We start from the raw sequence: 16,273 nt of genomic DNA on the forward strand, positions 1-16,273 counted from the left end.
CAAATCTCTATGCTCAGATAAACTGAGACCTAATCTACTCAAGGAACACGTTGGTCCTGTTTTTTTTTCTTGCTCTCAAAATTTTAAGATAAAGCAAGATGTATTGATTTTAGCTGGTTTGCATAGCCGCTTATTAATCCTTACATTGTTATTTCACCTTACTCACATAATGTGGAACCCTGTTTAAACCTCGTTCCTTGACCACCGTAAAAATAAGATATGTAATAAATATCTCGTAATTAAAAGTTATTGCAAAGTGAGAGAATCCTTTTTTCCCCTAGACCAAATTTTCTATTTTTTCTCATCTTTACATTATTACTTTTCATTGATTATCTTCAACTTTCAATTTCCTCTCCAATTATGAAATGAACTAGAACCCACTTTTTCACTGAGAAGCTTATACAAGGGCTGCCCTGGTGGCCCAGCGGTACAGAATCCACCTGCCAGGGCAGGAGATCCGGGTTCTATCCCTGACCCAGGAAGACCCCACACGCTGCGGAGGAACAAAGCCTGCGTGCCACAACTGCTGAGCCTGAGCCCTGGAGCCCGGGAACCGCAGCTGCGGAGCCCAAGCCCCACAGCAACTACTGAAGCCCACGGCCCGAGAGCCAGGCTGCACAAGAGACGCCACTGCGAGGAGACCCTCACACCACAGCTAGAGAGCAGGGCCCGCTCGGCACAACTAGAGAAAAGCCCGTGCAGCAATGAAGACCCAGCGCAGCCAAATAGAAATAAGTAAATAAAATCAGTTTAAAAGAAAGAAGCTTATACAAAAAAAAAATGTATTTGTAAGATTATGGACCTGTTTTTGAAAATGAAACAAAATGAATAATTGATTAAGAGTTAACTTTTAAAAATTTAACAGTGCTAGGTATTTGAGACATTACTTTGCCAACAAAGGTCTGTCTAGTCAAGGCTATGGTTTCTCCAGTGGTCATGTATGGATGTGAGAGTTGGACTGTGAAGAAAGCTGAGCGCCGAAAAACTGATGCTTTTGAACTGTGGTGTTGGAGAAGACTCTTGAGAGTCCCTTGGACTGCAAGCAGATCCAACCAGTCCATCCTAAAGGAGATCAGTCCTGGGCGTTCATTGGAAGGACTGATGTTGAAGCTGAAACTCCAATACTTTGGCCACCTGATGCGAAGAGCTGACTCATTTGAAAAGAACCTGATGCTGGGAAAGATTGAGGGCAGGAGGAGAAAGGGATGACAGAGGATGAGATGGTTGGATGGCATCGCCAACTTGATGGATGTGGGTTTGGGTGGATTCCGGGAGTTGGTGATGGACAGGGAGGCCTGGCGTGCTGTGGTTCATGGGGTCGCAAAGAGTCGGACAACTGAGAGACTGAACTGATGTGTATAAAAATACACTAAGGAAGTGAAGATAAGATGGCTGAGGAATTGGACGGTAGGATGGGGAGACCGCTTTCTCCCCTACAAACTTATCAAAAGAACAATTGAATGCAGAGCAAACATCACAAAACAACTTCTGATCACCAGCTGAGGTCATCAGGCGCCCAGAAAAGCAGCCCATTGTCTTTGAAAGGAGGTAGGACAAAATATAAAAGATAAAAAGAGAGACAAAAGAGCTAGGGACGGAGATCCGTCTGGGAAGGGAGTCTTAATAGAGGAAGTTTCCAAACACCAGGAAACCCTCACACTGGCGGGTCTGGGGGAAGTTTTTGAATCTCAGAGGGCAACCTAACTGGGAGGGGAAAAATAAATAAAACCCACAGATTACGGCCCTAAAAGCAACTCCCAGCAGAAAAGTACCCCAGACGCCTGCATCCGCCACCAGCAAGTAGGGGTGGAACAGAGACGAGCGGGCGGCATTGCTTAGGGTAAGGATCGGGCCTGAATGCCCTGAGGACAATCAGAAGGAGCTTTTGTGAGTTACCAACTTAAACTGTGGGACAGCAAAAGAGAGAAAATTAACCGGCCCAAACACACTGCTGGCTGTTCACAGAACAAAGGGACCGAGCAAGTCCAGAGGAACTAGCCGGCTGCGGACCGGCCCAGCCCCGCCAGAGGCAGGAGGTAGGGGGAAGGGGAAAGGGGCAGGCTCGGCCCCAAGGACCGCATCCCCTACCACACTGCAAGCAGTCCTCCAGTTTCTAACCAAAGACTTCCTGAGATTCTGGATGGTCGACATCCGCCAGGAGGGTCGTGGCGAGACACAGGGCGCAGGCACCCGCCTGGCGCGGGCAGGGACTGGGGCTGGGAACGCGGAGGGCAGAAGGCGCATGCACCCAACTGGCGCCGGCGGAAACAGACTGGGACGGCAGAAGGGAGTGGGCACGCCGCACCTGGGGAGAGTGTGCCCGTCAAGCTCCTGGCTGCCTGAGCCGCTCGGACGGGGAAGGCACAAACGCAGGCGCAGCCGAGTCCGCGCTTTTGTGGAACACCCGAGGGCTGGAACCGCGCGCAGCGTGGGCGCGCTCCATATAGAAAAGCCGGGAGCCTGAGCAGCGCAGCCGGGGAAAGCAGCGCCAGCCCTCCCCGCAGCGCGCGACGGAACTAGCAACCTGAATAAGACCACCTCCGCCCGCCTGTGTCAGGGCGGAAATTAGGCGCGGAAGAGACCGGCAAACAGGAGCCAAATAAACAAAGGGAACCGCTTCAGAAGGGACGGTGCAACAGATTAAAATCCCTATAGGTAACACCGACTACATAGGAAAGGGCCTGTAGATATCGAGAAGTGTAAGCTGGAACGAGGAGCTATCTGAAACTGAGCCGAACCCACACTGACCGCAACAGCTCCAGAGAAATTCCTAGATATATTTTTACCTGTTTTTTCTTTTTTCTCTTTTATTTTCTTTTAAAATTCCCTATTACTCCCCCATTACTCCTTAACTTTCATTTTCATTGATTTTTACGATTTTCTTAATTAGGAAAAAAAATTTTTTTTTCCTTTTTCTTTTCTTTTTTCTTTTTCTCTTATTTCCTTTTAAAGTCCTCTATTACTCCTCTACTACTCCTTAATTTTCACTTTCATTTCACTATAACCTTGCAAAAAAAAAAAAAAAGAAGCCCTATTTTTAAACCGAACTTCATATATATTTCTAAAATTTTTTGTGTTTTTGTTTTTAATATTGTATTTTTAAGAGTCTAACCTCTACTCTAGATTTTTAATCTTTGTTTTTCAGTATGTGATATAAATTTTGGACATTTAAGAAGCCAATATTCAGTTCCCACTTTTACTCAAGAGGGTGTTGATTACTCTCTCCCACTTTTTGACTCTCCGTTTTCTATCTCAGAACACCTCTGTTTCCTCCTTTCCCCTTCTCTTCCCAATCCAATTCTGTGAATCTCTGTGGGTGTCTGGGCTACAGAGAACACTTTGGGAACAGACAACTGCGTAGATCTGTCTCTCTCCTCGTGAGTCCCCCTTTTTCTCCTCCTGCTCATCTCTATCTCCCTCCTCCCTCTCCTCTTTTTCATGTAACTCTGTGAACCTCTCTGGGTGTCCCTCACAGTGGAGAATCTTTTCACCATTAACCTAGAAGTTTTACTATCAGTGCTGTATAGTTGGAGAAGTCTTGAGACTACTGGAAGAATAAAACTGAAACCCAGAGGCAGGAGACTTAAGCCCAAAACCTGAGAACACCAGAAAACTCCTGACTACACGGAACATTAAGTAATAAGAGACGGTCCAAAAGCCTCCATACCTACACTGAAACCAACCACCACCCAAGAGCCAATAAGTTTCAGAGCAAGACATACCACGCAAATTCTCCAGCAACACAGGAACATAGACCTGAGCGTCAACATACAGGCTGCCCAAAGTCACACCTAACACATAGACCCATCTCAAAACTCATTACTGGACACTCCATTGCACTCCAGAGAGAAGAAATCCAGTTCCACGCACCAGAACACCGACACAAGCTTCCCTAACCAGGAACCCTTGACAAGCCAATCGTCCAACCCCACCCACTGGATAAAACCTCCACAATAAAAAGGAACCACAGACCTCCAGAATACAGAAAGCCCACTCCAGACACAGCAATCTAAACAAGATGAAAAGGCAGAGAAATACCCAACAGGTAAAGGAACATGAAAACTGCCCACCAAGTCAAACAAAAGAGGAGGAGATAGGGAACCTACCTGAAAAAGAATTTAGAATAATGATAATAAAAATGATCCAAAATCTTGAAAACAAAATGGAGTTACAGATAAATAGCCTGGAGACAAAGATTGAGAAGATACAAGAAATGTTCAATAAAGACCTAGGATAAATAAAAAAGAGTCAATTAAAAACGAATAATGCAATAAATGAGATCATAAACACTCTGGAGGGAACCAAGAGTAGAATAATGGAGAGAGAAGATAGGATAAGTGAGGTAGAAGATGAAATGGTGGAAATAAATGAAGCAGAGAGGAAAAAAGAAAAAAGAATCAAAAGAAATGAGGACAACCTCAGGGACCTCTGGGACAATGTGAAACGCCCCAACATTCGAATCATAGGAGTCCCAGAAGAAGAAGACAAAAAGAAAGGCCATGAGAAAATACTCGAGGAGATAATAGCTGAAAACTTCCCTAAAATGGGGAAGGAAATAGCCACCCAAGCCCAAGAAACCCAGAGAGTCCCCAACAGGATAAACCCAAGGCGAAACACCCCAAGACACATATTAATCAAATTAATGAAGATGAAACACAAAGAACAAATATTAAAAGCAGCAAGGGAGAAACAACAAATAACACACAAAGGGATTCCCATAAGGATAACAGCTGATCTATCAATAGAAACCCTCCAGGCCAGAAGGGAATGGCAGGACATACTTAAAGTAATGAAAGAGAATAACCTACAACCTAGATTACTGTACCCAGCAAAGATCTCATTCAGATATGAAGGAGAATTCAAAAGCTTTACAGACAAGCAAAAGCTGAGAGAATTCAGCACCACCAAACCAGCTCTTCACCAAATGCTAAAGGATCTTCTCTAGACAGGAAACACAGAAAGGTTGTATAAACGTGAACCAAAAAGAACAAAGTAAATGGCAACGGGACCATACCTATCAATAATTACCTTAAATGTAAATGGGTTGAATGCCCCAACCAAAAGACAAAGACTGGCTGAATGGATACAAAAACAAGACCCCTATATATGCTGTCTACAAGAGACCCACCTCAAAACAAGAGGCACATACAGACTGAAAGTGAAGGGCTGGAAAAAAATATTTCATGCAAATGGAGACCAAAAGAAAGCAGGAGTCGCAATACTCATATCAGATAAAATAGACTTTCAAATAAAGGATGTGAAAAGAGACAAAGAAGGACACTACATAATGATCAAAGGATCAATCCAAGAAGAAGATATAACAATTGTAAATATATATGCACCCAACATAGGAGCACCACAATATGTAAGGCAAACACTAACGAGTATGAAAGAGGAAATTAATAGTAACACAATAATAGTGGGAGACTTTAATACCCCACTCACAACTATGGATAGATCAACTAAACAGAAAATTAAGAAGGAAACACAAACTTTAAATGACACAATGGACCAGCTAGACCTAATTGATATCTATAGGACATTTCACCCCAAAACAATCAACTTCACCTTTTTCTCAAGTGCACACGGAACCTTCTCCAGAACAGATCACATCCTGGGCCATAAATCTAGTCTTGAAAAATTCAAAAAAATTGAAATCATTCCAGTCATCTTTTCTGACCACAGTACAGTAAGATTAGATCTCAATTACAGGAAAAAAATTGTTAAAAATTCAAACATATGGAGGCTAAATAACACGCTTCTGAACAACCAACAAATCATAGAAGAAATCAAAAAAGAAATCAAAATATGCATAGAAATGAGTGAAAATGAAAACACAACAACCCAAAACCTATGGGACACTGTAAAAGCAGTGCTAAGGGGAAGGTTCATAGCATTACAGGCTTATCTCAAGAAACAAGAAAAAAGTCAAATTAATAACCTAACTCTACACCTAAAGCAATTAGAGAAGGAAGAAATGAAGAACCCCAGGGTTAGTAGAAGGAAAGAAATCTTAAAAATTAGGGCAGAAATAAATGCAAAAGAAACTAAAGAGACCATAGCAAAAATCAACAAAGCTAAAAGTTGGTTTTTTGAAAAAATAAACAAAATTGACAAACCATTAGCAAGACTCATTAAGAAACAAAGAGAGAAGAACCAAATTAACAAAATTAGAAATGAAAATGGAGAGATCACAACAGACAACACTGAAATACAAAGGATCATAAGAGACTACTACCAGCAGCTCTATGCCAATAAAATGGACAACTTGGAAGAAATGGACAAATTCTTAGAAAAGTATAACTTTCCAAAACTGAACCAGGAAGAAATAGAAGATCTTAACAGACCCATCACAAACAAGGAAATCGAAACTGTAATCAGAAATGTTCCAGCAAACAAAAGCCCAGGACCAGATGGCTTCACAGCTGAATTCTTCCAAAAATTTAGAGAAGAGCTAACACCTATCTTACTCAAAACTCTTCCAGAAATTGCAGAAGAAGGTAAACTTCCAAACTCATTCTATGAGGCCACCATCACCCTAACTTCAAAACCAGATAAAGATGCCACAAAAAAAGAAAACTACAGGCCAATATCACTGATGAACATAGATGCAAAAATCCTTAACAAAATTCTAGCAAACAGAATCCAACAACATATTAAAAAAATCATACACCATGACCAAGTGGGCTTTATCCCAGGAATGCAAGGATTCTTTAATATCCGCAAATCAATCAATGTAATACACCATATTAACAAATTGAAAGATAAAAACCATATGATTATCTCAATAGATGCAGAGAAAGCCTTTGACAAAATTCAACATTCCTTTATGATTAAAACTTTCCAGAAAGCAGGAATAGAAGGAACATACCTCAACATAATAAAAGCTATATATGACAAACCCACAGCAAGCATTACCCTCAATGGTGAAAAATTGAAAGCATTTCCCCTGAAATCAGGAACAAGACAAGGGTGCCCACTCTCACCACTACTATTCAACATAGTTTTGGAAGTTTTGGCCACAGCAATCAGAGCAGACAAAGAAGTAAAAGGAATCCAGATAGGAAGAGAAGAAGTGAAACTCTCGCTGTTTGCAGATGACATGATCCTCTACATAGAAAACCCTAAAGACTCTACCAGAAAATTACTAGAGCTAATCAATGAATATAGTAAAATTGCAGGATATAACATTAACACACAGAAATCCCTTGCATTCCTATACACTAACAATGAGAAAACAGAAAGAGAAATTAAGGAAACAATACCATTCACCATTGCAACAAAAAGAATAAAATACTTAGGAGTATATCTACCTAAAGAAACAAAAGACCTATACATAGAAAACTATAAAACACTGATGAAAGAAATCAAAGAGGACACAAACAGATGGAGAAACATACCGTGTTCATGGATTGGAAGAATCAATATTGTGAAAATGGCTATACTATCCAAAGCAATCTATAGATTCAATGCAGTCCCTATCAAGCTACCAATGGTATTTTTCACAGAACTAGAACAAATAATCTCACAATTTGTATGGAAATACAAAAAAAACCTCGAATAGCCAAAGTAATCTTGAGAAAGAAGAATGGAACTGGAGGAATCAACGTGCCTGACTTCAGACTCTACTACAAAGCCACAGTCATCAAGACAGTATGGTACTGGCACAAAGACAGAAATATAGATCAATGGAACAGAATAGAAAGCCCAGAGATAAATCCACGAACCTATGGACACCTTATCTTTGACAAAGGAGGCAAGGATATACAATGGAAAAAAGACAACCTCTTTAACAAGTGGTGCTGGGAAAACTGGTCAACCACTTGTAAAAGAATGAAACTAGAACACTTTCTAACACCATACACAAAAATAAACTCAAAATGGATTAAAGATCTAAATGTAAGACCAGAAACTATAAAACTCCTAGAGGAGAACATAGGCAAAACACTCTCTGACATGAATCACAGCAGGATCCTCTATGACCCACCTCCCAGAATATTGGAAATAAAAGCAAAAATAAACAAATGGGACCTAATGAAACTTAAAAGCTTTTGCACAACAAAGGACACTATAAGCAAGGTGAAAAGACAGCCCTCAGAATGGGAGAAAATAATAGCAAATGAAGAAACAGACAGAGGATTAATCTCAAAAATATACAAGCAACTCCTGCAGCTCAATTCCAGAAAAATAAATGACCCAATCAAAAAATGGGCCAAAGAACTAAACAGACATTTCTCCAAAGAAGACATACAGACGGCTAACAAACACATGACAAGATGCTCAACATCACTCATTATCAGAGAAATGCAAATCAAAACCACAATGAGGTACCATTACACGCCAGTCAGGATGGCTGCTATCCAAAAGTCTACAAGCAATAAATGCTGGAGAGGGTGTGGAGAAAAGGGAACCCTCTTACACTGTTGGTGGGAATGCAAACTAGTACAGCCGCTATGGAAAACAGTGTGGAGATTTCTTTAAAAAATGGAAATAGAACTGCCATATGACCCAGCACTCCCACTTCTGGGCATACGCACCAAGGAAACCAGATCTGAAAGAGACACGTGCACCCCAATGTTCATCGCAGCACTGTTTATAATAGCCAGGACATGGAAGCAACCTAGATGCCCATCAGCAGACAAATGGATAAGGAAGCTGTAGTACATATACACCATGGAATGTTACTCAGCCGTTAAAAAGAATTCATTTGAATCAGTCCTAATGAGATGGATGAAAGTGGAGCCCATTATACAGAGTGAAGTAAGCCAGAAAGATAAAGATCATTACAGCATACTAACACATATATATGGAATTTAGTAAGATGGTAATGATAACCCTATATGCAAAACAGAAAAAGAGACACAGATGTACAGAACAGACTTTTGGACTCTGTGGGAGAAGGTGAGGGTGGGATGTTTTGAGAACAGCATGCATATTATCTATAGTGAAACAGATCACCAGCCCAGGTGGGATGCATGAGACAAGTGCTCGGGCCTGGTGCACTGGGAAGACCCAGAGGAATCGGGTGGAGAGGGAGGTGGGAGGGGGGATCGGGATGGGGAATACATGTAACTCCATGGCTGATTCATGTCAATGTATGACAGAACCCACTACAATGTTGTGAAGTAATTAGCCTCTAACTAATAAAAATAAATGAAAAAAAAAAAGAAAGTAAAAAAAAAACAAAAACACTAGGTACTTGACATGCATTCTCTCATATAATTCTTATAATAATGCCGTGATGCGTATCTGCCTAAACTAAGGTAAGACCACTGAGTTGAGGGCCATAGAGCTACTGAACAGTGAGCCTGAGGTCAGCATTCCCACTGAGCAACAGATGCTCAAGGCTCTGAAGTCAAGTCTCTTATAAAATTTATTTGTTTAACTAATGTCCAGAGCAGTATCTTTCTTTCTGCCTCTTATATTTTATTCATATGCACAAATTTCCCAGCAGATAAACATTTCGATTTGATCCTTTCACTTAACACATCAGCAATTCCTTCCAACTGGAGATTTCAGTACTGCTTGTTACATTCATCACTACAGATAAAAATTTCTGAAAAGATATGGCCTGCAACATGGCACAAGATCTCTCTTCAGACAACACAAATCTAGCAACATTTCAGTATATTTCCATCAAGAAGAAGACTGGCAGCTCGTAGCTATTGTCTAGCCAACATTCTTCTCTGTACATAATTTGTTCCTGAGAGATAATGGGACTCTTTCTACAACAGCACTGCCTGATACAGCAGTAAGCGGCATCACCATAAAGAACTGAGTTTAGTTATACACACTGTGCTCTCTGTGAACACGCGATGGTTCTTAGTGATAACTAGCCCCTTTCAAGAGTACATATCATTCTTTTTTTTTTTTTTCCATGAAAACATCACTTGTGTCAAAGTAGACTACTCCGCAAGTCAGTCATGCTCCTAGGATGTCAGGGAAGCAGGGACATTTTCTGTTGCAAGTAAACAGTAGCATCTACAGCGGAGGCTGCAGACTGGCTACAAGCAGACGTATCTAGCCCACAGTCATACTGTTGTTTGGGCAACACACCGTGGCTGTTGAACTGAATAAGCAGCCAACTTCTAAAACAGGCAATTCACTTAAAAACCTACATTTCCTCTCCTACAAATCAAAAGAACCCGCAGTGCTGGTCACACATTTTTTTTTTCCATTTTTCATCAAAAATCTAGAGTTGAGTAACAGTTTTTGTCTTTGGATGCGGTATGTGCCATTTCTTTAGATCACCCCAATTTCCTACTGTCAGCCTAACCTGCTTATCTCATTTTAGTCCCCGAGCTGTCCCAACAGGTAACTGAATTCACCACCCCTGATACAGACAACTGGACAACATGAAGTCGTGCTCACTTTACATGTGACAACGAAGTGGTCCAGGGCACACCAAGTAGTCAATAAGTCAAATATTTTAACAAGGTTCCACTGCACACTTTAAAAACAAAAGTGTGCTCAAAAAATGCACACACACACAGATATATGTGTGTGTAATAAACACTATAAATTATATAAGCTAGCCTTGCTCAGATAAGAAAGGTTATTCCCATGTTTCTATTTTTGTGGTTTCTTAGATAATTTTCAAATATGTTCAAAGCAATTAATTTTTAACTAATGTATAAACTCCTAATTATCATTAAGTCAAAATAGTTTTCACTAAATTTTACAGTCCCAAAGACGTTCAAAATTTCTTACCACCAAACACAAACATCCCAGAAAGTTGTTAAAAATGTATTCAACATATAATGACTAGATAAAATGTTTTACTTGAGTTTTAAAAAACTGAAAATGTCATTCTTTAGCAAAAGATTCCTGTGACTCTCATAGTCTTGTAAATATACATAAATGTAAAACAAGAGATATTAAGACCAAATCATTTTAAAACAGAAAACAGGAGGTTCTTCAAAGGTTAGTTATGAGATTATTTCCTTTTCATGAAGACATAAGGCCAGGGACAGATGTCTCAGGAAAACCACAAGTCCGCTGAACAGCAAGGAGACTTCCCCCACACTTGGCTCCCACTATCCTATTGAGCTGATAAAACTTTTACATCCAAAAGTCAAAGGTTAAATAAAGGAAAGGAAATGTTTTTTGTCAAGCAGTCAGGTAACTACTAACAGTCTCGGTGATCAGCAGGAACCTAACTCAGAGTAATCAAATAAAACTAAGGAAACTGCCTTTCCGTAGAAAAACGTCTCATGTCTAGAGGCTGTTTTTCTGTCTGGAAAATTGACACAAAATGTGTAAAATTGAAACATTCTGCTTCTAAGGGACTTGCCTCAAGGAAGAGTGTGAAAGCCTCCAGTTTGGAATGAGTCAGGGGCGGGGGGGACTACAAAGGCACCAAACCCTAGTCTGTCTTCCTTATGAGGGTACTTCATTTTGAACCCATGGCGACAACTTTATAGTTGTAAAATTATGTTAATTAAACTAGAGTAAATATTATTTCTTGCATTTCTACTATCATACTAAAGCAATGCTAAATACAAACAGTGGCATGATTTAAATTAGTACTATTTCAGGGTATTTTTGAAATTTTGTTAAAGCAGGACAAATATGCCATAGAAAAGGCTAAAGCACACAAAATTCAAAATTTTGTTAATTTTTATATTAAATTAACCTGAATTCTAATATTTTTTTCTAAAAGGTGAATGAAACATATAGAAATTAAATACACTCACTTCCAAATTTTATAATAGCATAAATCCAGTAGAAAAAGAAACCATGGTTTTGATAGCAAGGTGTACAGTTTTCTAGTTTAGAATTATAACATAAATTTAAATTACTTTCAAATCTTATAATATCATCATTCAGAATGCAAAGTAACTTTAAAGCATTATGTACAAACTTTCTAGATCAGAACTCTAAGGATAGAGTCATTTTTATTAATAATGTATATAAATCACTTAGCAAAATGTTTGATTTATAGTAAACAAACACTAAGTGATGTTGCTGTTAATTTGCTATTATTAGGACTATCATGGCCATCTCTAACTTTGCTATTCAAGAAATCCAACAGTTATTTTTTGCTATCTTAAAGAAAATTTACTACCAAATTGTACTTAATTTTACTTTGTATTAAACATCTTAAACATGCTTAAGTGTATTCCATTTTCATTATGACTACTCTAAAGGACCTAAAATATTTTAAACTATTAGATATCAACAAAAACTCAAGAGATACAAGTTTTCTTTTAAAATTTAGATCATTAAAACATGAACTAAGACATTAGATGGTAAAATAAATGAATAATTTTTATGAAGATATAGTTGATCACAAAAGTAAACAATTTAAAGTGTTTAACAGGATATCATAAAGACAACAGGAGAAATTATTAATTTCTATTAAAGGATCTTAAATCACTGATACTGAAAATGACCTATAAATAATCAATTCATTATTATTTCACAACAGAATACCTAAAAATGTCATATGTTTCAATATAAATGCAATACTCTGCACAAAAGACAGCTTCAAGAACAAGGTACTAAAATTTTTCATATCTGAAAGTCATAATATACTTCAGGTAAAGAAATAAGTAGCTGATTTTAAAAACTATAATTGGAAAGGATATCATCTTTGTGCTAAATCTCAACTTTTAAGAAAAGCAATGTAAGTTTTTTCAGTTTATAAAGGCTTCTATATATATTCATTCCTTTTACCAGCTGTGAATAAACACCACAGTTTATCAGCTGCTAGCCAATAGAAAGATATATAAACTCTTCAATTATGTCAGGAACTGATTTTGGCAGCAGTGAGTTGCAGAACAGATTCAAATACTACAGAGGAATGACATTGACAACTTACTCTCAAATGGGTCAGCGTAACCGTGTAACAGACACATGGAGAACGTGTGTGTGTGTGTGTGTGTGCGCGCGCACTGAGAGCAAGGCGGGCAGGGACAGAAGCAGGTTAACAACTGTGAATCCTGGGCACGTGAGACAATTGCTCACAGTACTATTCCTGAAACCTATCTGCAAACTTGATTTTTTAATGAAAAGATTTAAAAATTCATAGAGAAAAATCAGAAAGCTTGTACAGCCTCAGTCTTTGTTAGGGCAAACTTGTTTTGGGCAGAGGGTGACAGGCGCAAGGTGACAGACCCCGTCCAAGTGTGGCTTTGGAACTTTCAGCATGAAACAAAAAGGTAAAGGAGATGTCCCCACCCACTTCCCACACGGTCACTCCCAAACCCGCTGCCCCAAAACAATGGTTTCAAATTAGAAGAATCAGCCTACAGCTGAAGCATAACACGTCTCTGGATAAAACATCGTTTCAACACACTTGCTCCAGATTAAAGAGCTGAGCCTAAAGACAGGAACGGGAGAATCCATGCTCTATTACTCATAAAGTGAAGTGAAGTTGCTCAGTCATGTCTGTCTCTTTGCGACCCCATGGACTGTAGCCCACCAGGCTCCTCCATCCATTGAATTTTCTAGGCAAGAGTACTGGAGTGGGTTGCCATTTCCTTCTCCAGTTACTCATAAAGCAGTCAAGTATTTGGTTCTGAATAAAGATTGGGAAAAACTCTCCAACTCAAACAAACATTCTGAGTAAATTTATAACTTAACCCTCAAAGAATGACAGGAATGGAGCTAAACAGCAAGAGAACAGAGTAGACATCAGTATCATACCAACATTCTTCTGCGATAATTATTCAGTTGAACCTTATTTCTTTTCCTATGGGCATTTCTGTAGAGACTAGCTTGACCAACACGTGTATTATAATCACAGGCTATGACACACCTACATTTCGGAGTCATCAGGGAAGCTAACCTTCAGGACCTGCCCTCCTCAGCGCCAGCAGCTCAGACTCCAGTCACAGAGACCCGCTCTCAGCAGCCTCCTGGGCACCGGGCGACGAGGGAGGTGATGGGGGCAGGAGAAGCAGGGCCAGTGAAACAGACTCAGGACCCAGGAGACACCGCGGCTCCGTGCCCGCTCAGGGCGGCTGGCTCAGCAGCACCAGCACCAGCGAGAGGACGAGACACGCGAACTTGATGCAAAATTTCACTAAAATTTACAAGGTTAGAAACATCTTCTAAAATTTTAAAAACACCACGTGGCCAAATAAAGCACCTCTGAACACTTCTGCCCAGAAGCACCAGTCTGCGATCTCTGTCTTAAACCACCAATTCACCTTCGAGAATCCAAGTCATGGGTCAATAATAGAAAAAAGCAAGTGCTAATTTAACCAGACTTTTCGCATGCTATTCAATATGTAAAACATGTATTATTTGACCTGCTATTTTAAGAATGAACCCATAAAAAAGTATTCTTTACAAGAGCCAATGCTAACACAACACTGTAAGTCAACTATACTTCAATAATTTCTTTAAAAGGAGCCAATTCTACTGTCACTGGTAAATCTTTAAACCTAACTGATGCTGTATACAGAGAGTAAACAAAATTATTTTTCAGCTTTGCTGGATTTAGAGAAAACAAAAAATATATACAAGCACATTTTTAAGCATTCCAAGCATACAGCAAAGTGGAACAGAGAGACGCAGTTAATCCACCGTGTCCCCAAGTGCATTTTTCACGACAAACACTCACCTCAGGATGCACAAGCAGATCTTGCCTCCTGCGGTGAGTCGGCAGAACCCAAACCTCTGTTTGCTCTCAATGTCCGTCAGCACAAAGGCAAAGTGCTGTCCAACCTGATTCCGAGACGCCCTGAAATGCAGCAACAGCACAACACTTCAAGCCTCGTGTGAGAATCGTCTTAAAGAAAAGCAAGAGTCAGGCCAGGCGGACACGAGCCATTGTTTTCACATTTCCAGTCAGCTGGTTCTCAGAGCTGGAGTGATGTTTTAAAACGAAAATGAGTGTGAAATGTGTAAATGAAATCATGAATCAGCACATTAGGAGCTGAGCTCCTCCGCATGTGCTAATACCTGGCTGGAGAAGCATGAGGTATCTTAACTGTAAGTTTTCACGTGCTAGCTGTGTCTGACTCTGTCACCCCACAGACTGTAGCCCACGAGGCTCCTCTGTCCATGGGATTCTCCAGGCAAGAACGCTGGAGTGGGCTGCCGTTTCCTCCTCCGGGGAATCTCCCTGACCCAGGGATCAAGCCCAGGTCTCCTGCACTGCAGGCGGACTCGTTACCACTATCTGGTAAATGCCAGCACCACTAGCCATGGCACGCCGGGGTGAGAAGCTCCAGCCTCCCGTCCAGGGAGCCCCAGGGCTGCCCACACAGCAGAGTGTGCTGTGGCCTGTCCACTGGCAGCCCGGCCAACTCTCTTGAATTGCTTCTTCTGTTGACCTTCTCACTCAATAAAGCCCCGTACAAATTACTATTGGCATTTCTTTATAGCATTCTCTTCTAGAGCTACCTATATCCTGGTAATAAATTTCCAAGTACAAAGTAATAATACAATGCCCATTTTAAAAAAGCTTACTACAAAGAATTTTTAGTTAATGTTGACCCAAGGGTCAGACGGTCGTCGTATGTGTCACGCTACCATGGAAGGTGAGGTCAAAGTCCCTACACTGAATCTTTATTATTTAAAATACACAAATACACTTCCCATCACTGGCCATAACCTTGCCATTAGACAGCAACAACTGAACATCTGCTTCCTTGATGCAAAATAAAATTTCCAGGATGCCTAAATTTTGGCTTGGAAGTGGTGAGCGAATTATGTACAATGAAAAAAGTTACTTACTCCTACTGTTCCAAGACTGCAAATCATTTTCAAATGTCAAGAAATATTGCATTTCAAATGCTGAACATTTAACAAACACACTTTTATGTGCAAGGTGGGTTATTTTGTTTTTTTTAACAAACTTCAGAAACAGCCTCTGGTGTCTAAGGCGCCCCCCAGTGCCCAGGGCTTACAATTTACTGCCATAGCTTTGCTTTCTGTATCTCATCCTTGCTATTAACCTGGAAACTGCAACGTTTGTGGACACAACTGATTCTCCAGGAAAGAGCTATGCTTATTAGCATCAGTTAGTCCATCATTTGAAAGGCTTTATCTTTAATGCTGTACAATTTTAGATTTTTACCCATCTTGACTTTTAGCAAAATATTTTCCTAAAATAGATTCTCTTTTAGAAGCTGCCTTACAGCATATTCTTTTTAAAAAAAAAAAAAGAAACTGATATTAGGGTGTGAAAAATCACATGAAAAACAATAAATGATCTGTTTTATGCTTCAAGAGCTATATATGCTGCAACATTCCTGCCACAACCCAGGTAATACGCTATTCATTCAGCATTTGTTCAGTAAAATACAAACATAATGAG

At 39.9% G+C, this 16,273-nt stretch overlaps 1 protein-coding gene across 4 annotated transcripts in view; it reads right to left on the minus strand.

Annotated features, from left to right (window-relative positions):
• DENND1B (DENN domain containing 1B) overlaps nt 1-16,273 on the minus strand; it is a 278,593-nt gene that overhangs the window by 144,547 nt on the left and 117,773 nt on the right. For all 4 annotated transcript variants that reach the window (XM_043922760.1, XM_043922761.1, XM_043922759.1 and 1 more), the window contains exon 5: nt 14,573-14,692. In XM_043922760.1, the coding sequence (XP_043778695.1) occupies nt 14,573-14,692 (120 nt within the window). The remainder of the gene's footprint in view (nt 1-14,572; nt 14,693-16,273) is intronic.

The sequence above is a fragment of the Cervus elaphus genome, chromosome 14 (genome assembly GCF_910594005.1).
Source record: "Cervus elaphus chromosome 14, mCerEla1.1, whole genome shotgun sequence".
Taxonomy (NCBI): domain Eukaryota; kingdom Metazoa; phylum Chordata; class Mammalia; order Artiodactyla; family Cervidae; genus Cervus; species Cervus elaphus.